Raw genomic sequence first — 25,521 nt, 5'->3', positions numbered from 1 at the left:
CGTGACTACAGTGACATGTGGAGAGAAATGAGGAAGTATCTCCAGTAGCAAATCTTCACTTAGTAACTCTGCTTTATACGGAAATTTATTTATAAAGAGTAAATTAGTAACTCTGCTCGAACATTAGGTATTATAACTTTTTTTTTGTTTATATTATACTCATTTGTGTTATCTTTATTTTGTTATTAGGTTATTTCAGATCTTCACAAATCAAAGAAAATACGGAACATATACAAAACATATTGATATTGATTAGTATTGACTGATTTTGTCAATTTTGATGTTTGTTAGTGTCGAAAATGTCAGATATCTAAAATGATAAATTAAAAAATATTGATGGGGTTTTTTCATTCCAAGTAAGTGAATTTTATTTTTAATTGAGTACCTATCATCAATTTTATTTAAAATGAATTAGTCAAACAGAAGTTGCAATCTGAGAGATATTTGATATCTGATTTTAAATTATTTAAACGAATGTAAATAAAATGAGTCTGCAAAAATGAAAAAATATTGAAAAAAAGAGAGGAAATAGAAATTGAAACATATTTTAAAACATTTATTAAAAATATTAAACTATCTACATCAGGCATAATATAAAAAATTCAAATATATAAAAATACGAAAGTCTGCTATAAAAAAAACTAGTAATTATCTTCTATTTGATTTTCTCTAGACAACACACCTTCTCCCATTCCCTGCGATATGTCAGAGTTTCTAAAATTGCCTATCGCTGGATTTCCGACATTTTTTTCCTCGAATTCGGGATTGTCTTGATCAGAAGCTACTTCCCTCCAATCCATGGGTCCATCCGCATTCCTCCAACCACCATCAGGATTCGGAAGTTCAGCGTTTCTCCATCCATCGGGAGCATCGCCTACAGTTTCGTCAACTTCTTTCCATGTTCCTTGATCAGCATCTCTTTCATCTCCGTTCTTAGCTGCTTCTATGTCATCAGAAAATCGACTACCTTCGGCTCTCTTCTCGGAAATCTCTTCCATTTTCTGAATTGTTAAACTTTCTTTGTTTAGTGTGTCTGGCATAGACCTATCCATATTTTCATTTTCTTCCTCTTCAGCTGCTCTATATGGTGGGTCGTAGTCGATAGAATAAGCTGGAGGCTTATAATCCATCGGAGGAGCATAATGTTTGTATTCCGTATTAGGGGGTGGAGGGTAATAGGCGGCAGGAGTTTGGTATTGTTGAGCTGGGGGTGAAGGGATTTCCGATTCATGAATTTCTTCTGATTGTGAGGACGGTTTGTGGGCATGTGATGAAGGTTTATATGCTACAGGAACTTGAGGATAAGGAGTTTGATAAACAGGACCTTTATATACTTGAGCTTGGGGTCTATATATGGGCCTTGTAGCGTAAGGTTTATAATTACCGTATGGCTGAGGTTTGTAGTTCTGATATGGCCTTCCGTAAGCTCCATTAGCTGATCTGTAATTGTATGCAGGAACAGCTGCTCCTCCACGATGGTGTTTTTCTTTGAATCCCCCAGGTACTCCATGTGCGTACCCAGCTAAATTTGGTTGACAAGTAATAACTAAACCACTGTGGCCATAACCGGGACCATAACCGTAGTTATAAGTTGGATGAGCGGTTCGCATGGGGGGACTTACTTTATCAGCATCATCATCTTTCTCTTCTTCTTCAATGGATTCCTTAGTTTTTCTCTCTATAGGCTTCTCTTCTTCTTGATGTGGAGCTACAGGTTTCTGTTCTTCTTGATGTGGGGGCACAGGTTTCTGTTCTTCTTGATGTGGGAGCACAGGTTTCTGTTCTTCTTGATGTGGGAGCACAGGTTTCTGTTCTTCTTGATGTGGGAATACAGGTTTCTGTTCTTCTTGATGCAGGGCTACAGGTTTTAGTTCTTCTTGATTTGGGGCTGGTTCATTTGTTAACTGAGTTGGTTCAACAATGTTTTTTTCAATATCTTCTTGTTTGGAAGCTCTGCCATGAACTGGATCTGACTTATCCATATCGGGTTCTTCATTTTCGAATAAATCTGGTTTCGTAGATCTAAAAGATCCATAAGGAGAGGCCGGTTTTGCAACTGTATTTGATCCAGATGATACAAAAGTTTTCACAGGAGCTGAGTAAGCAGGCTTGCTTTGAACTGACGAACCTGAACTGAATGATTCTTGAGGTTTCAGATTTTCATAACCTCCACCTGTTTGATAATACGGACCTGCATTATTGTAGCCTCCTCTATCGCCACTAGGTTCGCATACTTGGAAAGATCTTTGGTCTGTTGGTCTAATCTCTACACAAAAAGTAGTTACCGTCGATTTTTTCTTTCTAGGGATATCATCTGGATGATCTCCCAAAATTTCCTTTATATCGGTTAGTTGTGCTGGGACATCTGTTTCGATAGCATTTATTTCTTTTTCTAACCTTGATTCTTCAGGCCTAGCAAACACGATTGTCACTATACTAACACATAAACTTATGACTAGAATGACTCGCATGGTTTGAGCCTTATTCACTAACTAAATAATAAAATAAAAATTTAAAGATGAGAATGATTGTTTTATACATTTTAGGTCAGAAGTATATTTATAAACATTGCAATTCAGCATTGACTGAGTACAAACAAACTAAAAACATTGTTGCATAAACGTACTGTGTACAATAGCATACAGGATGATACTTTTTTTAATTATTTATCATTCAAATATATTTCTTTATTCTGAAATTGGTTTTACTGTCAGTATGGTAAACAACATAGATATCATATCACATCCAAAAAAATATAGATTTTATTTTTTAGATTTTATTTATTTCAGTAAGAACTTCATTTAGAGACAGTATTATGATAGTTTTGATAATGGAAGAACGATTAGTTCTCAAATCTAGTTTACTTCTTAATCTATATGTATCTATTAGCCTTAAGACATCTAATGTTAGACGTAGACCTCCGCCTCCCTCCTCCTTTTTCTCTATCGTAAGTTATGTGCCGCTGTATCGAATCGAAGCGGTTTTTTATGTAATTTATATATCTCATCTATGATTTCCCTCTTGTTTGCTTCTCCATAGTCTCCAATCTGTAATAATCTTATTGTTTTTTTCATATTTTTGCCTACTAGTGTAGCCGGAGAATTTCTGCTTCAGTTTTGTTATTTGGCTGGTAGTATCATTTGTACTTTTTTTATCCAAATATTACTCTTTCAGAGTCAAACTCCTACTTATATTTTCATCACTTTTTATGCCTCATAATGTGGCGAAAAAGCTGACAAAAGTAGATGATAAAAATCTTCTCGTTTACCAATACTTAACGAAGACAACGTTGCTCAAGTCAGAAGCTTAATTGGGGGGTGGGTAAGGACATAGGCGATAGAAAAGTACAGATTAAAGACATAAACTTCTTCTTCTTTCTCTTTAAAAGCAATTCTGCTTGTTCATTAGCGGTTATGGAAGGTTATTACTCCGTCTTTTGTCCGATCGTCCGATACTTCTTCTGCCGATTGGTTACTTATCTCTTGCTATTTTGACGACACTTGCTATCTTTCCCATTCTGCATATGTGGTTATTTCATTCTTTTTTCTATTTATTGTCCATTAGTTTATACACTGTACGTTACATTTTCTTCTAATATCTTCACTTCTCTTTCGATCTCTCAGCGTATTCCCTGTAATTTTTTTCAGTACTCTCATCTCTGCCGTTTCCAGTTGCGTTTGTATTGTGGCTGTGTCGGGTCTTGTTTCTGAGGCATAAGTCATTATTGGTCTTACACTGGCTTTATAAATTTTTGGTTTTTATATGTGTTAATGTGTCTGTTTCACCAAATAATGTTATTTGCAGTCCTGCCAGTCTATTTGCTTTTTATACTTGATCTCTTACTTCTTTGTCCAGGTCTCCATAGCTGGTCAGTGTAATTCCGAGGTATTTTATTTCCATTACTTGTTCAATACTGATGCCATCAATTTCAACTTTACATCTGGTTGGTTCCTTGCTGATTACTGTTGTTTTAGTTTTCTAAGATGAGATTATCATATTAAATTCTTTTGCTCTTATGTTAAATGTGTGGACCAGTCTTTGCAGACTATCTTCATCTTGAGCTATCATTATTGCGTCGTCTGCGTAACAGTATTTTTACTTCTTTGTTCCCCATCCTTTGTTAACGCTTTTGATGACTTCATCCATGATTAAATTGAAGAGCATATAACTCAATGAGTCCTCCTGTCTTATTCCGCTGCCTATTTTTATATGTTCTGTAAATTGTCCATCTAATCTGAGTTCCATTTTGTTGTTTTGGTAGATATTTTCAATAGTTTTTATAATATTTATGGAAACTTTTCTATTATACAGAAGACGGATTACCTCTTTGAATCTTACTCTGTCAAATACTTTCTTCAAGTCAATCAGACACAGAAATGCGTTTATTATACTCTAGTGATTTCTCAGTAATTTTCTTTATAGCTAATATTGCATCCGTACACGATCTTCCACTACGAAAATCTTGTTGTTTATCTGCTAAACTTATCCATCCTGTGATTCATTAGTTCTTGTAAAATTTTAGTTGTAACTTTTAGGGTAGTATTTACCAAGTTTATACCTCTGTAGGTTTCTGGCTGTTTTTTATCTCCTTTTTTGAATGGTAGAATTAGTTCGCTCGTTCTCCATTATTCCGGTATTTTATTGTATTTTATAATTTTATTAATTAATGTTGTTAATTGTTCTGTCATTCCTGCTCCACAATATTTCAGTAATTCGTTTGGTATCCCGTCTTTACCTGCTGCTTTTCAATTCTCCAGGTTTTTAAGTATTTTACGAACTCCCTGTATATTTATATAAAGTTTTTAATTTGTAGTAATTTCTCTTGTTTTCACTTCTAGTGTATTTTATCTGCTTAGAGCTTCTTTAGGTAGTCATTCCATGTATCCTATTCTATGTGTTTTGGTTCTATTATCTTCTATTATCTTTACTTTCGTTCTTTGACCTCTTATAAAGCACCATATTTCCTTTTTTCGCCAGATAGATAAACGATAGATAATAATTAGATAACAAAATATAACAGTGAGATACTGAACAAAAACAAGAGACACTGAATAACGCTTAACTGCAAAACAAAATGGGCGCCAATGAGTTTTAACCTGAAACTCAGGAAGGAACTTAAGATTAAATAAACAAAACATTATATTAACATTTCTTTTATAACCTTGCCAAAGCTAATTAAAAAAGGGGGTGGTTTTCGTTCACATGGAAATATCTTAACACTTTTAGCTTTAATTATGACCACAACTAATCAAATTTTAAGAGTGATTATGTAGAATCGCTCTAAAGTGGACTAAATTAAGAAAGAATCGTGCAAGTATGGATTGAAAATTGAATACTCTAACCCCAAATATAATTTATTACGAGAATGGACTTTTAAGCTCACACACTTGACGTATTCGAAGCGATAAAAATAATAATTTCTAGACAGAGTTAACTTAAAATACAGTCTAGCCAAAAATTTTAAATTTAAGGAAAATTAACATGCCATAATAAATAGTGTGAGAGTCACGTAAGAAGCTCAATAAAAACAAACCATATAATTGAATATAAGCATATACCGTATAAGATCACAATAGGCCTTGCAGGAATAAGAAGAAAAGCGAAAGTTGAAATAAGTTTTAAGTTATGTATGTACATTTAAAAGAATCTGACACAGTAACCTGCATGCTACCAAAAATTAAAAGACGGGTTTAAATGGAGCAAAGTGGTTTATGGCCCACTTTATATTCTCCGGCTTCTTACAAATAACTCACAGTTTTCTTTTCTAGGGCATTTAGGCCGTCCTAGATTTACTAGATTTCCTAGGTTTTCCTAGGTTTCCTAATTTAGCCTGAGTCCGCTCATTAATAATTGTTAATCCTAAGAAGTGGTCCTGTAATAAGAGCTCTAACGTTTCCTTTTTATATTCGGTATCATTAGGTCTTTTGAGTAGGTCTCATCTCTGTGTCGGATCTTTGAAAAGAATCTTTTGGATTCTTTCTGGTAGTGCTCGTCTAAAATACTCTGATAGAACTTCCACAAGATTACCTTTTCGCTCTTTTTATCTGTTTGTTATATTCTGTCAGAGTTTTTCTTTGGCTTTATTCGATAACCTCCTTACTTCTTTTTTTAGTTTTTCCAGTTTTTCGCTCCACCAAGGCATTTGCTCTTACTCAAGGCTCCTGAATTAGTGCTACATCTGTAGCTTCATTTGCGAATCTTGTGTTAATGGTATATGAAGTATCCTTGGCACGGTGAAAATTCACCTGTATTAGTTTATCCCTTATTTCCTCTTTGAGAGTCTTTCCTCCCGGATCCTTTGATAGAGTCAGCTTTATTGGCTTCACTTTTACCTTTACCTCCAATAAATAATTTGAAGAGTTTGCTAGTCGCATCTCCTTTAGTTTTCGCGGTTGCTGGTCTTGTGAGGAAGAGGATGACTCCTCTTTTCGCTTAGAAATCTTTGGTCTGATAGTAATAAGACCAAAGACGAAGAAGGGTCTGAAGTTTAATTTCTCAAAACCCTTCATATGTAGATCGGCTATTACGAAAGTCTAGATATTTCCTGGAACAGTCTTCTAGCAGTGAAGTACTTTGCAGTTATGCGTTCTCAGGCCCCGATTAATCTTCCTCAGTCTGTTGAAGATTTTTTCAGTACCAATTGAGTTATCTTCTTTCTCATCAGGTATGTATGCAATACATATCTCAGTTTTGGGCAGATCAGTTCCTTTGATCGACTTAAATTAGCCATTTGGAGCTTGTGTTACACAACATGTTAACTGAAGTCGTCGCAGCCGATGTGAGTAGCAGAAGAATTTAATTTCTGGCCCGTCCTCCGGTAGATCCTCGATAGCTTGTATGAGAGCTTTCTGTAGCCTCTTAAAATAATGATTATATATTAGCCGTACCCTTATCAGCTTATAATTAAGGCTCAAGGCTTCTGAATTAGTGCTACATCTGTAGCTTTATTTGCGAATCTTGTGTCAATGGTATATGAAGTAGCCTTGGCACGATGTTAGTTTATCCCTTATTTCCTCTTTGAGGGTCTTTTCTCTAGATCCTTTGATAGAGCCAGCTTTATTGGCTTCACTTTTCCCTTTACCTCCAATAAATAATTTGAAGAGTTTACTAGTCGTATCTCCTTTAGCTTTCGCGGTTGCTGACCTTGTGAGGAAGAAGAAGCCTCCCCTTTTCTCTTAGAAATATTTTGGTCCGATGGTGATCTGATCAAAACCGAAGAAGAGTCTTAAGTTTAATGCCTCCAAAGCCTTTATATATCGATCGGCTATTACGAAAGTGCAAATATTTCCTGGAGCAGTCTTCTTATAGTACTTCTAGTTATTATTAATCTTTCTCAGTCTGTTAAAGATTTTTTCAGAAGAAATTGAGTTATCTTCTTCCTCATCAGGTATGTATGCAATACATATCTCAGTTTTTTACAGATCAATTTCTTTGATCGCCTTAAATTAGCCATTGGGAGCTTGTGTTGTTAACACATGTTAACTGAATATATCGCAGCCGATGTGAGCTGCCGTAGAATTTAATTTCTGTCCCGTCCTCGGGTAGATCCTCGATGGCTTGTAGGATAGTGTAACGAGATTAAATAAAACGAGCGGTTCGAATTTATATACATATATTTATTTATAACTTTACAGTTCGGTAGTATCTTAATAACTAACTGTACTTCTAACATTGTCACCTATATATACTACAGTTACTACGTTCGAGAATATTCTGGCGTTGTCCTACCTCTAGTTCGCCTACGTGACCGGTTATTCTCTCTCGCACTCGATACACGGAGAAGCTTCTGGAAGGGTATTAGAGATGCAATGCAACCGTTACCTGGGCCATGCCGAGAGCATGTTTGTAACACTGCTCCCCTCTTAAATCTGATCGTCCCGATCATCAACTCTATATGTAGGCACAGGATGGCGGAATCTACAGGACTCTCCAGCTCTGCATGAACCCTTTAGAAAGAAATAACAGTCTACTGACTTTGAAGGATACGATCTCATCGGGTTAATGCAACACACAGTAATTCGTACGCCGGTTTCTCGGAAGATTACTTCAAGCATGCTTCTGACAATCTTCCAATCCAGATTATCTAGTGCATGGCCTATCTTGGGTAAGGCCAAATTCTTGATGTCGTAATTGCACACAATTTTCTTCAAATTAGTTAGAGCACGCCATATATCCTCGTAGCTTGCCCTGTCTGTATACGACCTCCTAGTCACCATATACAACAAAGATCGAGAACCATCTTCTAATCTCAGTACTCTTCCAACTTTAGGCTGCTGGTTTTTTAACTCGTCCAAACGACCGAATTTCTTATAAAATACGGATGAGATTCCTTTAGTCATCTCAAGATCTTGGGCAACACAGTGGGCTAGAGAGACGTTATGCGGAACACTAAAAAGATCCTGCTGAACTTCTGTGGTCACGCCGAATCTAGCACTCTTTCTCTCTGCGTAATTTGACATAAATTCATTAAAGCTTGGTCGCCGGTCATCGTTGCTCTCATGTTGAAGGGTTCGTGCTTCTTCTGTTTCATTTGAGCCAGCATATGGTGCAAGACGATTTATGTGAACTACTTTTGGTTTACCTTTCGGCAACTTCTTAATTCGGTATATTACGTCATTTATTTTCTTTTTAATTTCATATGGACCTTCCCATTGTCTTTGCAGTTTGGGAGACAAGCCTCGATGACGTTGTGGATTATAAAGCCAAACAAGATCACCTACTTTATAGCTTTCACTCTTGCATCGAGAATCATATTGATCTTTCATTCTGTCACTGGCTATCTGGATGTGTTGTCGGGCAAGTTCATGAATGTTGTTCATTCTTAACTTCAGGCGGTCGACATAATCTTCGCTTGCAACATGTTCTTCGGAAGGTCTGCAGCCAAACTCTAGGTCGCAGGGTAAACGAACTTCACGACCTAACATCAGACAGGTTGGAGTCTGGCCTGTAGTTTCATTCACGGCCGAGCGGTAGGCCATTAGGAATAAATGAATGTGCTGGTCCCAATCTCTTTGATGTTCTGATACAACTTTGGACAGGTGTTTACCCATTGTTCGGTTCATTCTCTCGACCATTCCATCTGATTGAGGATGCAGGGGTGTCGTTCTGGTCTTATTGACACCAATCAATTTACAAACGTTTTGGAATAGGGTTGACTCAAAGTTTCGCCCTTGGTCGGAGTGGATCTCCAAAGGAACACCAAATCGGCTAAAGAATTCTTTAACAAGTACCTCTGCAACGGTAGCAGCTTCTTGATTTGGTATCGCATAGGCCTCAGTCCATTTCGTAAAATAATCCATGGCTACCAGGATATATTTATTTCCATCATTTGTCTCTGGAAGTGGACCTGCAATGTCGATTGCTACTCTTTCCATAGGACTACCAACATTGTACTGTCTCATGGGTGCCCTCTTTTTACCAGCTGGCCCATTACTGGTTGCACATAGTTCACATTTCCGGCACCATCTTCTTACATCATCTTTACAGTTCACCCAATAGAACCGTTCTCGAACCTTTTGCAGAGTCTTCGTGATACCAAAGTGTCCACCTGATGCACCGTCATGCAACTGACGCAATACTTCTGACACTTTACTTTTAGGTACAATCAACTGAAGCTTAGTTTCTGTACCATCATCGTTCTCAAAGGTTCTATACAGAAGATCATCTTTCAGCACTAGACAATTCCATTGGCTCCAGTAACACTTGACTTCTGGACTACATGCACTAATGTCTTGCCAAGAAGGTCTTTCACTTCGACGCATCCAATCCAATACTCTTTTTATACATGGATCATCTGCTTGAGCGTCTTGTAGCTGTTGAGGCTGCCATTGATCATTAATGACGGTGGTTCGTCTCACGGGGCAAAGTCGTTCTTCTAATTTAAGACAGTGATTACAGTTTGCACTGCACGGCCGTCTCGAAAGGGCATCAGCATTTGAATGAACTCTGCCAGCCCTGTGTTCGATCTCGTAATCATATTCTTGCAATCGTTCTAACCATCTTGCCATCTGGCCCTCTGGATTACGGAATTGTAGAAGCCATTTTAGAGCAGCGTGATCCGTGCGAAGAAGAAACTTTCTGCCATACAAGTATTTATGGAAATGCTCGCAAGCCTTTACTACGCCTAGCAATTCTCTCCTAGTAACGCAATAGTTTCTTTCTGGTTTTGACAAGACTTTGCTAAAGTAAGCGATGACTTTCTCCTGTCCATCTTGGATTTGTGAGAGAACAGCTCCTATTGCACTGTTGCTTGCATCGGTGTCCAACACAAATTTTCCTGCCTGTCTAGGGTAGCTTAAAATCGGTGCGCTGGTTAGAGCCATTTGTAAGTTTTCGAAAGCTCTTTGACACTCTTCGCTCCATGTATATTCTTTGCCTTCTTCTGTCAACTTTGTTAATGGCTTGGAGATGTTGGCAAATCCTTTGACAAAACGTCGGTAATATGTACATAGGCCAAGAAAACTTCTAATTTCGTGTTTATCTCTTGGTACAGGCCAATCCTTAATTGCTGAAAGTTTTTCAGGATCAGCTGTTACACCATTACTTGCTACAATATGTCCCAAGTACTTCACTTCTCGTCGAAACAAGTGACATTTCTTTGGACTTAACTTTAAATTCGCTGCCCTCAATCGTTGAAAGACTTCTGTCAGATTATTGGCATGTTCATCGAAGGATCTTCCAACCACAATTACATCATCCAAATAAACCAGGCATGTTTTCCATGTTAGACCTCTTAAAACTGCCTCCATTAATCTTTCAAATGTGGCCGGGGCATTACATAAACCAAAGGGCATAACTGTAAACTGCCAAAGCCCTGATCCTATCGAGAATGCGGTTTTTTCACGATCAGCTGGCTCCATGTCTACTTGCCAATATCCACTTTTCAGATCGAGTGTGGAGAACCAACGAGAACCAGAAAGTGTATCCAAAGTATCGTCTATTCGGGGCAAAGGATAACTATCTTTTTTAGTTACTGCATTGAGCTGTCGGTAGTCAATACAAAAACGTGTTGAACCATCTTTCTTCTTTACTAGCACTACTGGTGATGTCCATGGACTATTTGATGGTTCAATTACCCCTTGTTTGTTCATATCTTTGATGATGTCTTCGGCTTCATCTCTTTTCGCAAATGGAAGTCGTCTAGGTTGTTGTCTGATTGGCTGAGCGTCTCCGGTATTAATTTTATGCTTTACTATGCTTGTTTTGCCATTATCCTTCTTATCCATGGCAAAAACATCTTGAAATTCTATCAGCATAGACTTCACTTTTTTTGTTCGTTCATCATCAAGGTCTTGGCACGTTTTAATCATCGTCTCAACAAGCTCCTTTGGATACTTAGATTTCGACGGTTTCTCATTAGTATTCATGGAACAAATCGAAGCCACGGGAACACACTGTCCGATCAAAGTTCTTTTACTTAACTTAATAGCATTTCCCTTTAAATTCATAACTCTTACAGGGACGACATCTCGAATTCTCACCAAAGCTTTTGCCGTTAGGAACTCGGCATTATTCACATCTTCGACCATCCTTAAACTTCCCTCTCGGCAGTTACCATCAGGTCTGGTCATCAAAATTTTCTCACTATTACCGGGTATTGTTACGTCACAAGTAGTTATTAAGCTGATAACGTCTTCTTTGTCTTCATGAAACGGCAACTCTTCACCACTGATCTCGAGAACTCCATCTTTGACATTCAATACAGCCCCAACTTTCCTTAGTAAATCCATCCCCAATATGAACTCATCGGAGATCTCTGCAATTAATACTGTATGTTTCACTGTGGTCTGGCCAATGGATACTGACATATTAGCCTCGCCATATGTATTAATTATCTCACCAGTTGCTGTTCTAAGCTTTACTGTTGCAGGCAATAATTTAAGATGGCCTCGTACTACTTCTGGCCGTGCAATAGTTCTCGTTGCACCTGTATCTACCAAAAACGATCTACATTTATTATTGATACGACCCTCTATGTACAAGCTATGAATTCCACCTGAGGACGTAATGTTCACAGTTACTATGGGGGCTGTGTTTCTCGAGGTCGGCAGTTGCCCCTTGTTGTCGACCCGTTCTAGTTTTCCGACTGTTGTATCATTTTCTTGCAATTACGGCGAATATGACCTACGTCACCGCAATTCCAACATCTGGGCTGGCGTCTCTTCGGCATCGTGTTACGAACTACTTTTCGTACCATTTCTTCCAGACGTTCATCGTTTGGTTCGTCGCCTTCTTCAATGGTTCTTACTCGATGACTCCGTGAAGTTTGACTGGCTGTTTCATGTTCCAAGGCAATAGCGAGCGCTTCATCTAGAACTTTTGGTCTTGCTAGTCGTAAAGCTTTCTGTAATTCACTTTCTTTTAACCCATTGACGAAGGTATCTACAGCAATTTCTTCTAAAATGTTGTCTGGTACCTCCGGATAAGCCAACCGCACTATACGAGCAACATCTGCTTCAAACTCTTGCAGATTTTCACTTGCTCGTTGAATTCTACTTCTTAGTTGCGCCTTGTAGACTTGTTGTAGATGGGCATCTCCATAACGTTTGTCTAGTCGGGTAAACAAGGTCTGGTAACATTTTTCTTGACCCTTAGGAATCGATCTTAGGATATCTGCAGCATCACCTCGTAAAGCAGCAGTCAAGGAAACAGCTTTTTCTTGTTCTGTCCAATGATTGGCTGTCGCAATAGCTTCAAATTGTCTAAGGTATATGGACCAAGAAGACTTTCCATCAAATGGTGGCAATTTGAATCTCATATTATGTGTCGTTTCGTCTCTAGGTGATTCTTCTTTCACTACCGGATCTAAGGCTATTGTATTAACTGTTGGTAGCACTTTTGTATTAGTTATCATGCTCTCTAACTGTTTGATCTTGTCTTCTACGTTGTTTACATTTTTCTGTATGTTATCGAATGTTCTTGAGACTTCTTCAAATTTCTCATTGTTTTGATTACATACTTCTTTAATTATTTGAGAAGTCTCGTCGAATCTTCTAGACACATTTTCAAATTTCTCGTCATTTTGTCTAGCTATTTCTTTAATAATTTGAGACGTTTCATTGAATCTTTCATCATTCTTTCGAGAAGATTCTTCAATTTTTTGCGAAGTTACTTCAATCATTTGAGACGTTTCATCGAATCTTTTGGAAACAGTCTCGAATTTATCATCAGTTTTTTTAGAAGTTTCTTCTATCTTCAATAAAACTGCTTCTTCTGCTGACTGAAAATGGAATGTCTCTGGATCATCTCCATTCTTGTTAAGAACATTCTTCAGTCGTTCTTGGAGGATCTTCTTGGACCCGTTGCAATCTTCATCGCGTTCTTCTAGTTGCTCTCGCAACTGTTTTACTGAGAGTTGTACTAGCAGCATCTTTCTTTAGGCACACACGTACTTTTTTAAATGTTCTTTCGTACAAAGGGCACTACCGAACTACGCGGATGTTCCCGACGAACAATACTTTTCAAAAGTTCAAAAGTCTTTTCCAAAAATCACTGCTGAATTTATTTGCAAATCTCACACCGGACACCAACTGTAACGAGATTAAATAAAACGAGCGGTTCGAATTTATATACATATATTTATTTATAACTTTACAGTTCGGTAGTATCTTAATAACTAACTGTACTTCTAACATTGTCACCTATATATACTACAGTTACTACGTTCGAGAATATTCTGGCGTTGTCCCACCTCTAGTTCGCCTACGTGACCGGTTATTCTCTCTCGCACTCGATACACGGAGAAGCTTCTGGAAGGGTATTAGAGATGCAATGCAACCGTTACCTGGGCCATGCCGAGAGCATGTTTGTAACAATAGCTTTCTGTAGTCTCTTAAAATGATGATTATACATTAGCTGTACCCTTATCAGTTTAGAAGATGAAGTTAGTCAACACAGTAAAGAAAAACTAGAAAGTATTGATGTCTGATGTCCTGAAAAGTTAGGTTTCAAAAAGAAATCAAAACGGTAATTAATTCTAAGAAGAATATAACAAAGGATCTTAGTTTCGTGGTGTAATAGCAAATTATTAAATACAGAGGCACCAGATTATGTAACCGCTTAAAAAACCCTAATAAATAACTGTCTGTCTCAAAATAAAATACCAGACAACTGAAAAACATCATATTTATATACTAGCACTATAAGAAATGAAATAGGAGAGACCCAGATAATTACACAAATTTGTCTATTGCACATTGAGTCTGCTTTTTTCAGGGTTTTAAACATATGCTACAGAAAAATGCGCACATAATTATAAGTGAAGAATATATCGGATTTAAAGCGGAATTTAAAAAAACTGGCGTCCACAGACTTGTAGATACAATATTTGCCTCATTGATTTGGAGAAGGCTTATTGATTTTAATTACTTACTTATTTTATTTTCGCAGACAATATTATGGCAAAAGAACGCACGCGTTTAATTAAAGAACTCTTAAAATAATAACGTATCCTGTGTTAAACAAGAAACTAGCAGCTAAACTGTCGTGTTATGGGGATACCAACAAGAGGTGGCTTGTTCTTTACATTAAGCTTTAGCGATGATAAGATTTTTTTACGCAATAAGCTTATGATATTGAGTTTATGTTGTGGCGGCTGCATGATCATTATATCCTAGGCTAGGAGATCTAAAAATTAATATAAGCAGAATGGAATACGTGGTCGAAATTGCAAAGTTTCCCTGTCGACCGTAAAAGCATCTCTTCTCGGTGAGATATTACAGTTGAAGAGAACAACTTTATTGTCATTTATTTATCTCTGTGCTTTCTTTATTTCTTATTTACTAATTTCTGGTTTTAGTTCAGAGTTTATATTTTTTATCTATGTATTCAAATTTTGAAAAACTTTTGACGGAAGTTCTCTTGATATAGGTCTAAATAATATTGTTATTGCTATTATTTCTTCGATGTTTTTGTCTCTTTTCCATAGATATTTTTAATGACATTCATTTCTATTATTCTCAGTTGTAGTCGTAAGTATTTCATATTTTTGTTTTATTGAATTACTCTCATTGATAGTTATACCGTTGGTTGAATATCCGAATATTCCATTCAATCAACGGTTATGCTTAGTTGATTCCCTTTTTATTATTAATATTTTCTTGGTAGGTTTATTTATGTCCATATATTCTACTGTAAACCTTCTGTTTTATTGAAAAACGAGAGATAACGGTTTTTCACTTTTTCCATTAATGTTCTTGTTTCTTTGGAAATCCATTTTTGTTCTTTTCCATGCATGCCACTTCTTTTTCAAGTTTTTTTGTGTAATTGTATTTAAGTATTATTTTTCTCAAAGTAATTTGTAATTGTAATCAGATTAAAATCTACGAAGGAATTATACTTAGTAATTAAGTGGCTCAGAGGCAAAGGTGACTAAGCCACAAAGTGGAATTTTTGTGATAAATCATAGTTAACTTTAAATAAAAAATGCAATTTTTATGATAAAAAAAAATGTATGACTTTTTTTTTAGGTAAAGCTAATGTCTTAGAACAACATTTAAGGAAAAATCTCACCTAAGTTTTATTATTTTAATTCTGTGTTCAGAAACTATAGCCACATTTGCCGTTACGAAAAAATATATTCCTAGAGAAACTTGTGTGTTAAGCTATGTTTAGGCACATTTGCCATAAAGAAAACTAAAACAAGTAAATTTTCCAAAACAAAAATTAAGATAAACAGAAAACAAATCACCAATTTATTAGCTAAAAACTTATTATAGTGCGTATTTTTAATTTTCATGTATAATTGGTTCTTCTTCTTAACCCTCATCTAATGCATCGGACCTATCTTTCAATCCAGAATAAAAGTTGTGGAACTCAGGCGTACCAAACTTAAGTAAGTCCATTAAATTCTTTTTCTTTTCTTTTGTTATTGCTCTCCCATTTAGATACAGAACATCTAGGTTGTGCATTACAGTAGATGATGATGGGCGGCCTTTGGTTTTATTGCTTAAATCAACCTCATGAAACAAATCCATGTCCTGTGCTGTATATGTTACATACATTTTTTTGTAGTAACTTTTTTTATTTATTATCTTATTCTCAAGGGACTTGCTACTAAAAAACTCTAGTGAGTTCATTCTTTTGACCTGGAATTTTGGATTTCTTTTTTTGGCCGATTGATATATGAAAACCCAATCATCGGGATCAAAAATTCGATCAAGGTGTTTTCTCTCCTTTTCAATTAACCCAAAATCTTGATCGCATGTATTAAAACTATGTCCAGATACAAAAAATCTTTGTTCTATAACTTTGAGTGACGATTTACACTTTTGAAGGCAATTGCTTAACATTAAAGCCACCTTTATATTCCGATTCTGGCCTCCATCCTCCACAAGCATCGTTATACAACATCAGATATTCAGTTGGGTCAGGTAAGTGCGCCTCAAGATGATTTATTAAGTATGAAGCTATCTCTTGAGCTCCTCGGGATGCGACATTTTCAGGCCAGATATACATGTATCCTGTTTCTGTGACTTCATCATGGATGCCCAGATATAATAAATTATACCTGTACTTAACTCAGAAGTAGAAGGCGTTTTCTGAAGATCAAAGACTAAAACTGATATTTTAAACTGATAAACAATTTAACTTTTGTATCCTGTTTACGCTGTTCTGAAGTATCAGATGATTTTATTTCAGTATTAAGACTGTCACACTTTTGACAAGTATCTTTATGTGGTGCATGAAAATGCAAATTAAACTTGGTGTTAAAAATTTTGCGAAACATACACAGCGAGAGGGGCTTTCTTAAGTCTTCTGTGCATTTTTTTCATACTCTCGATACATGATCGACATGTTTAAAGTTGGTGAAAGATATTTCCTTTTTATGTCTTTCCTTTATATATTTCCTTTTTATCTCAAAAACAAAGCTTGAAGCGACCGGCGATTTTGAATGTCAGTTTCATTATTTCAGATTTTTTAAATAAAATTTGTATCACTCGACGGTAAAAATTCGATATCTTTTGATCAAAGTGTTCTATCGACAAAAATTCAAATGAATTGATTTTTTTAATGATGCTATGATTTTGTCTGACGGATATTCTCAAGTTAAAGTTGATTTCATGTAATCGAATGAACTATCTTACAAGTAAAGTCGTCCTAGGAACTAAACTTAACAATATTGGCAATATCATTTTAAAGTCGTCTACTTTAAAATGTATAGGTAATATATGTCTAAATTGTCAATATAAATGAGTCAGTTAAAATTAAATTATTAGAAAAATTTTTCACCAAGTAACAAAAAAAAACAAAATTTGTTTAATTTACTGTTTGTATTTTGAGAACGATTCCCGAAGTGGTAATTGAAACGTCAATAAACTTACTTTAACCTTTAATTGTGGCTTATTCCGATTTAAATAGTAATTATGTACTTTAAAATGCCACAAGAAAATAGCTTCAGAACAATATCTTACAATACTATTACAGATTCGATCCATATGTTTCAATGTTATAATTTGCCTAAAGTAATGAACATTTAAATTAATTTAAAAAATTTTAATGTTTACTTATAAATTTTAAATTTTTTATTTCAGATTTATTAAAAATTGAATATTTCGTAGGGACATTAACTAAAAGTAATTAGGTATAGTTTTATTTTTAATGGGATTTTAAATATGAGAAACAAATATCAACGAATCGTTGCAAATTTAATATACTGTAAATGTTTATTTAACATTCTTTCCTTTTTCAAGGGCAACATATGAGAATAAAATACACAAAGTGCTGAATGTGTTTTTTTAAATATAACAAATTCAAAACAGGTGAATAACTGGGTTACTGTGTCTTTCCAATGTTTTTGTCGCATACAGGGTGAATACACGCATTTTTTTCGCTTTTGATTCGGAAAAAAGTTTGTTTCTTCTTGATTTATAACTAAAATAATCGTTTTTTGAAAAGGATTTCCGGAGTGGAAATCTAAACGTCAAGCGTTATTTAAAAATGTAATTTTTATTATAATCAAGTGTATTACAATTATAAATATAAACAATATTTAACTTATAAGATATGCCACAATAAAACAGTTTCAGAACCATTGGCTAAAGGTTCCAAACCAAAGCCAAAAAAACAAAAAAAAAACTTATTATTAAAAAAATATACTTCAAAAATAATTTAAATAGTATTGAACACGATTTATTTTAATACTACTTCTTCTTCCTTATTGATTTTAGGAATATTGCTTGTTTTATCTTAATAAATCTGCCTCCTCTGTTCTTAGATCATTAATCTCTTTCGGCGACAAATATGCTCAAATATCTTACTGGCAATTTATCTGAAGTATCCCTCGCCAGTCTTCCTTCTTCTATTCTTTCAATGCGTCCATTCCGCGATTTTATTTATTTTATCTTGCATCTTTCATCTGGATCTTATTATTCAATTATTTCTACATCTAGGAGTGTCTTTCCGGCTATTCTACGAAAAATGTACATTACTGTTGTTTCCAATAGTCTTTGGATTTTGAATGATTCTGGTATCGTTGTTATTCATCATCCATTCACTCATGATACACATTCCAGAATTCTGGAGCCTTGTATCAGCTTGTACAGGTCTAGAGAATGGCTACCATATGGAGTCACTGTATAGTCTGCAAAAGCTACGGGGTCTGCAGCTTAAAATCTCAATTAAAATCTCATTGTGTGCAGGTGTCCTTTGATTGGGGCATGTTCAGTAAGTAAGCCTGTTATACGAATCTCAGCTGATTTCTGCTTATTTTACGCAGTACTTCAGCCCTATTACCATACGCCCGTCCAATATACATTTTGCCATGTGTTTCATCGTTTATATTTTCCCAGTAAGAGTTAAGTTGCTTCGGATCCAGACTTTTTTCCGCCATGCTTTTTGGTACTTGAAGTTCATCCATCATCAGTTTATCATTCACATACCAGTGATATTCAATCAATGCCAAGGTTGGAAATAAGGGAATAATATGGAAGTTGCAGGGAAAGAAACAATTTACGAAGAAACGAATCATAACGTAACAAGACTATACGACTTAGCTTCAACGACAAACACACACATCGCCAGTACGAAATTCCGACATAAAAAATAATATAAAATAACATAGCTGCTTCAAGGCAGAAGAGAAGGTACCAGATAGATCATGAACTTATTTCAAAAAAATGGCTAAGATTAACACACAAGATGTCAGATCATAAAAGGGAGCAAATTCTGATTTGGACCACATATTAGTATTATCAAAATTAAAAATGAAAATAATAAGAATGCAAGCTCAATTAAATAAAAAAAAATCTGGAATCTTGACAATATAAAAACAGAAGCAGTAATCAATAAATGCAAAGCCAAAAAGACAGAGAATAAACACATATGAATTACATGAATAAAAATCTGAACAGATAAAAAACTAAAAGAATACGACAGGAAAAATCTAGAAGTTGCAAACTTGATAAAAAGAAAAAATTGGAAGAATGGATTAAAGAGCAAATGGAAACAATAGAAGTAAATAACAAAGACTATAAAAAATTATAAGAATATGTTAAAAAACAATGTACCAATAATAAAACAACAGCAAGACCTAAAATAAGTAAAGAAAAATGGGGAAAGCATTTTCCAACTTGTACAAAATCAACCAAAGCAGAAATATTGGAGAAGTAGACATAAGGGATGAAAGAGATAAAGAAGAAAACACTTCCACATCCAAGGAACTTATTAAAACCGTTAAAAGGTTGAAATCAGGAAAAGCACCAGGACCGAATAAAATTCATAATGAATTAAGAAAAAATGGAAGTAACATAAACTAATAAAAATTATATGGCACTAAGAAAAATGCCTATAGAGTGGAAAAAGGGTCACATAATAACGATATATAAAAAAGGAGACCCAAGGGGAGCCAGTAACTATAGAGAAATCATGCTACTGAACACCAGCCGAAAATACACTAGGGCAATAGAAAGAAGGCTTCAGAAAAGGAAAATCGAACATAGACGACATTCGCCTACTAACACAACTGATTGAAAGGTGCTACGAACATGACAACTACTTTATAGACTTTCAGCAAGCCTTTGACTCGGTAAATATATACTAAGTCTTACTCGAAATGCAAAAAAAGAATATACCAGTAAAACTGATTATATTAGCGAAAATGACTATGGACAACTTTGTAACAGAAGTAAAAGTAGAGGACAGACGAGGAAAATACAGAATCTATCAATATATAAGTAGAAGTTCGAAAAGGTGACAGCCTGTCTACTACACTTCTTAACATAGCACTGGACTGGGCGATTAAAAAAACTGGAATCAACAAGATGATCATGCAATGCTCTGCAATGCATGCAATGGTAATAGCCGCAAGAGAGAAAATTAGAGGACTAAAAGTACAATGAGTAGTAAATGAAAGTTTGGTGAATGAACAAATATCTACGGTTTTATACAGAAGTGAAGGAAAAATGTAAAAAAAGGAAAAAGCTTACCTGAAATACATGTCAACCAAGACACAAGAGACATGCGATAATTACAAGACAACAATAAACGAAATACATGCACCTGCAAGAAGAATAAAAATGATCACTTTAAAATTATAAACTTTATAAGAAGTAAAAGTATGGAAGTAAAGGAACTAATAGACCCAAAAGACATAGAAAAAGATCCATGGGTTGACTATCTAAACAAGCTCTATGCAGCGGAAGAACAAATGGCGCTAGAAACGGAAACACCAGAAATTACCACAAACTAAGAAGTTAATATAAATACACAGGAAGTTCTAAAAACACTTAAAAAGCTGAAGAACCGAAAAGGTGTAGGTAAAGATGGAATACTAAACGAATTACTGAAATATTTTGGAACAGCACAGACAGAACAATTAACAATATTAATTAACAAAATTATAAAAGACAATAAAATATCGACAGAATGGAGGATCAGCGAACTGATTCTACTATTGAAAAAAGGGGATAAAAAACAGCCAGAAAACTACAGAGGTATACACGTGTTAAATACTACCCTAAAACTATCAACTAAAATTTTACCAGAAATAATGAATTAGAGGATTTACCAGATGAACAACTGGATTTGCGTAGTGGAAGATCGTGTACAGTTGCAATATTCGTTATAAAGCAAATTACTGAAAAATCACTGTAGAGTATAATAGACCAGAATTTCTGTGTCTGATTGGCTTGAATGAATCATTTGACAGAGTAAGACTCAAAGATGCAATCCATCTTCTGTATTATAGAGAAGTTTATTATATCAAAAACCAATCAGATGTAAAATAGAAATCGATGATATCAGTATTAAACTTCTTCTTCTTCTTAGCCTTCTTAGCCATTTTGGGACATAGGCCTCTCGCAACTCCTTCCATCTATCTCTATACTGAGAAACATTCTTCCAATTTGTTCTGGCTACTCTTTTTATGTCATTTATCCATTTCATATGTGGTTATCCTCTTGGTACTCTACCTTTGTAAGGACCCCAATGTTGTATTTTGGCCTTCCAACGTTGGTACTTTTTGTCTAGTAGTGTGACCTGCGAAGTTCCATTTGAATTTGACAATTTTTGTTGTAATATCCTCGACATTTGTTTTTGATCTTACCCAGTTGTTCCTCTTTTTAGCTGACAGTCGTATACCCAACATTGCATTTTCCATTGCGCTTTCTGTTGAGGATAGTTTATTCATATTTGCCTTGGTTAGGATCCAGGTTTGACATCCGTATGTCATGATAGGAAGGATACACTGGCTGAAAACTTTGCTCCTCAAGTATACAGGTATTTTGCGGTTCTTAAGTATCCAACTAAGTTTTACAAATTCTGCCCATGCCAGTCTTGCTGTTCTAGTGATTTCCGTTCTTTGGTTCTCTTTATTAACTTTCAGAATTTGGTCTAAATAGATATATTCCCTCAAACGTGAGCTTTTAAAATTTTTGCAATCTGCTTTATCGCCTCGTAGTACCTTCTCCACGATTTTCTTTTTGACTGTCTCACTTTTTATTATTTTCAGTGAAAGTTTTACGATAGTTACCTCATTCAATTTGCCAGGTTGTCATTATGGCAGAGTACTTTCCTGTTGGATGTCCTCACTATTTTCGGAGAATGTTCTTTGACCGCTGACATGATAGCCTCTTAAAATTGTTCGACGGCCATGTCTAGGTCTAGTGTATGCCTTATCGTCCTTTTAACAATACCTGAATAATATTCCAAGTCTGCTTGATATGCTCCCCAGTTGGTTTTACGTGTGGGTCACGATAAGTTTCCTTCAAAGGCTAATTACGTTATCATAAGAAAAAGGAATAAAACAATATCGATAGGTATACAAATCAATCAACATACACAAATAAAACCAATACTTTTTGCCGATGATAATCCAAAATTCTGAAAGTGAGCTACAAAGAAGCATCTATCCACAACCGTATTTAAATATAAACTTATATACAAAAAAGACGGAAGATATAAAAGTAAATACTACTAAATACCCAGTACAATACAGGGTACAAAAATAATAATAGAACAATTCACAGAACATTGAAGAACAAGACAACAAACGATTTAATAATAAAAGTTTATAAGACAATGGCGACACGTATTCTCGTATATGATGTGAAAACCTGGTAATGACAAAAGATAACTATACAATCCAAACTATGAAAGGCAAAAGCAAACGATTAAACCAAGTTTAATGCCCATACAAGCCACAAATTCCTAGTCCCTGATAAAATGTGATCAAACTTTTAATGCCGTATAGACGAAGCAGTGTTAATAGCGGACCACAAAAACTACATGCAACGACTTTTACACAATTTAATATAACAGTCAAAACTTTCAACATATAATGATATCCACCTCTAAAACAAAATACATGACAACTTGCTAATTGCTGTGAGTTCTTAGCTCGAAATATATATAGTAAATACCAAACAAGAGATAAAATTCAAATATTTAGTCATGTTTCTATACAATTTTGATAGTGTTAGAGAATACACAATAAGTGCAACAAAAATCTCAGAATGCCTAAACGTACCATATGGTGAAACAACAAACATTAGTTTTGAGACAATCAAGAATCACCTACCATGACATATAAAGCTGAACTTCTATGATGATCTCTAACTATACCAAGTTCGTTCGCCCAACATTGGAACCTTCCCTAATGTTTAGTAGAAATATGCTTTATTGTCACTGGTACAATTTTATGGACAAAGCTTACAAAAAATCAGAAAATAGCAATAACAATTAAAATTTACTAAAATTACATAAAGCGTCAATATCACAAAATAAAAGATAATAAAATAAACAATCCATTGCAAAATTTAAATAAATTGCAAATTGCACAATAACACCTTATGCAGTAATAAGTTGAAGTTGCTGCATGTGATTCCCAAATATATATAAAAATACTTTAGTTACTTGTACATAAGGGTACTGTAATTTCTTAGTTATTCGATGTTATTACGGAACTTTGTTAAAATATGTTCCAGATTTAAGTTGTAAAGGGAGATGGTCGTATAGTTTTTTTGCCGATGGGCATTCGATTTGTTACCACCCTTATGAAGAGGAATAATAATGGCTGTCTTTAGGCACTCTGGAAATATACCTTTTTCAAAGTAATCATTAATTACTGAGACCAGGACTTCCATCACATTTTTTGGGAGATTTGAGAAAAATTTTATGGATAGTCTATCATCAGTACTACAGGAAGATATGCTGTTGATACTATTGATTGTTTGTATCAGTTCAGATTTATCAACTGGTCTTATAAAGAATAAATTCGAGACCTTTTTTGAATTGGGATGATAGAAAATGGAATCTTGTTGTGGCAAAATAGTTATTGTTATATTTTTACACATATTAACGAAGTATTCATTTAGATTTTCAGGATTTGGAAGAATAAATATTTGAGCTGAGTTAGTTTTATTTCGAATATCGTTTATTACGGACCAAGTTTTTTTGCAACACGAAAATTGTGGCATAATATAATCAATTATGGTAGATGTTGTTTTAGTAATTCTTGTAGGAGGATTAACGTGCATTGTGAGACCATACGATTCGAATATATTGACTAAGGATAGTTGGATAGCACAAGCAGTATAATTAATATTTAAGTCACCACATAAAATTTTTCTGCTTTTATTTGGCAGGTCATCTAACAAATTTAGCCGGTTCTGAAAAAGTAGTTCTGCTGAAGAGTCAGGTAACCTATAAATGATAAGAATGTTTTATTATAAACGAAGGATAACTCAAAGAAGACTTTATTCAACAGAAAGTCATATTTTATTACCGGAAAGAAATCATTATTTGTAGAAAGAATTAGGGTGCCACCATGAGCTGAACTTAAAAGACTCGTTGACTTCAAGCCAGTGCTCTATAACCGCAACTATCGGGCGAAATCCTAATTCCTCTAAAAACAAAAATAATTCACTTGTTTTAAATCTTATATATATATATATATATATATATATATATATATATATATATATATATATATATATATATATATATATTGTGACAATTAGGGTTTATAGAAAATAATTTATAAGTTATATACTACATAATATTAGATATTTGGTTGTTTTAAATAAGTTATATACTAGAGAATTTAATAAAAATATATTTATGTGAGGGCATTTTTAATAAATTAGCATATAATAATTGTAAAAAGTTGTATTTTAATGTTGTAAATATATTTAAGTGAGCCATGTGCATAGGCAACCAACTATACAGTAAATTGACAGATAGAAATTAATCATAATACGAATATAAATGGGGTTATAATAATAATGTTAGTTTAAAATGTTTAATTTATATATATTTAATGATTTAAATGTTTATTCTGATCTGAAAAGCCTAAATGTCAACAAAATTATTAATAGAAAAGAATGGAATTCTCTGGATCACCGGAGATGGCCATGTTTGCGAAATGGTTTGTTCCAGAAAATTCAGACATGTATTTAATAGAACAAATTGGAACATGATCTCTTACCAGATGGTTCTAGAATATCCAAAAAGATATAAATACCCGTGATTTGGATTCAAGAGGGAAGTTTTTAATCAGAAGTCAGGCCAGTTCATTATGAAAGTTAGTAGACACATTTAGTTAGTGAAGTAAATTGTTCAGAATTTTCAAGAAGTCAGTCAGAAAAGTTTAGTAAGAAATATGAAAGTTAGTTGGAGTCAGTGAATCAAGTACAAATAGAAAATTGTTTAATATAGTGAGTTAAATGAAGATTAAAAATTATGCCTATATTTAATGCACATTTATAATTATACACAAATAATTATTGAAGATTATAAAAGTATATTAGAAGAATATTGGATGGACATTGGAAGGAATTAAAATTATATTATGATTGGAGATTAGTATAAATCAACTTATAATAATTGGATATTGGTATATTGAAAAGAAGAATAAATATAAATGGTGTTTGCTGGTTTGCTTGGTGGTGTATAAATGCTGGTGAAGAAAAATATATCTTAAATTGGTAGAAGCTGATAATTGGAAAAAGTAATTTCACCAAAAACAAGGATAACCGAAGTACGAAGACATTCAGTGGTGATTAGAATCTATATAGTGGAAAACAG

At 34.5% G+C, this 25,521-nt stretch overlaps 2 protein-coding genes across 2 annotated transcripts in view; one reads left to right on the top strand and one right to left on the bottom strand.

Annotated features, from left to right (window-relative positions):
- LOC140433332 (uncharacterized) overlaps positions 1–25,521 on the top strand; it is an 89,278-nt gene continuing 63,757 nt past the window's right edge. Inside the window, exon 1 of the mRNA XM_072521362.1 lies at positions 1–356. Coding sequence (XP_072377463.1) covers positions 337–356 — 20 coding nt within the window. The 5' untranslated portion in view covers positions 1–336. The remainder of the gene's footprint in view (positions 357–25,521) is intronic.
- LOC140434655 (uncharacterized) lies at positions 544–2,515 on the bottom strand. The gene has a single exon (XM_072523069.1). The coding sequence runs from the start codon at positions 2,469–2,471 to the stop codon at positions 642–644; it is 1,830 nt and encodes a 609-aa protein (XP_072379170.1). The 5' UTR covers positions 2,472–2,515; the 3' UTR covers positions 544–641.

Source organism: Diabrotica undecimpunctata, chromosome 2 (assembly GCF_040954645.1).
Source record: "Diabrotica undecimpunctata isolate CICGRU chromosome 2, icDiaUnde3, whole genome shotgun sequence".
Lineage (NCBI taxonomy): Eukaryota > Metazoa > Arthropoda > Insecta > Coleoptera > Chrysomelidae > Diabrotica > Diabrotica undecimpunctata.
This window is presented reverse-complemented; position numbering and strand designations above follow the sequence as displayed.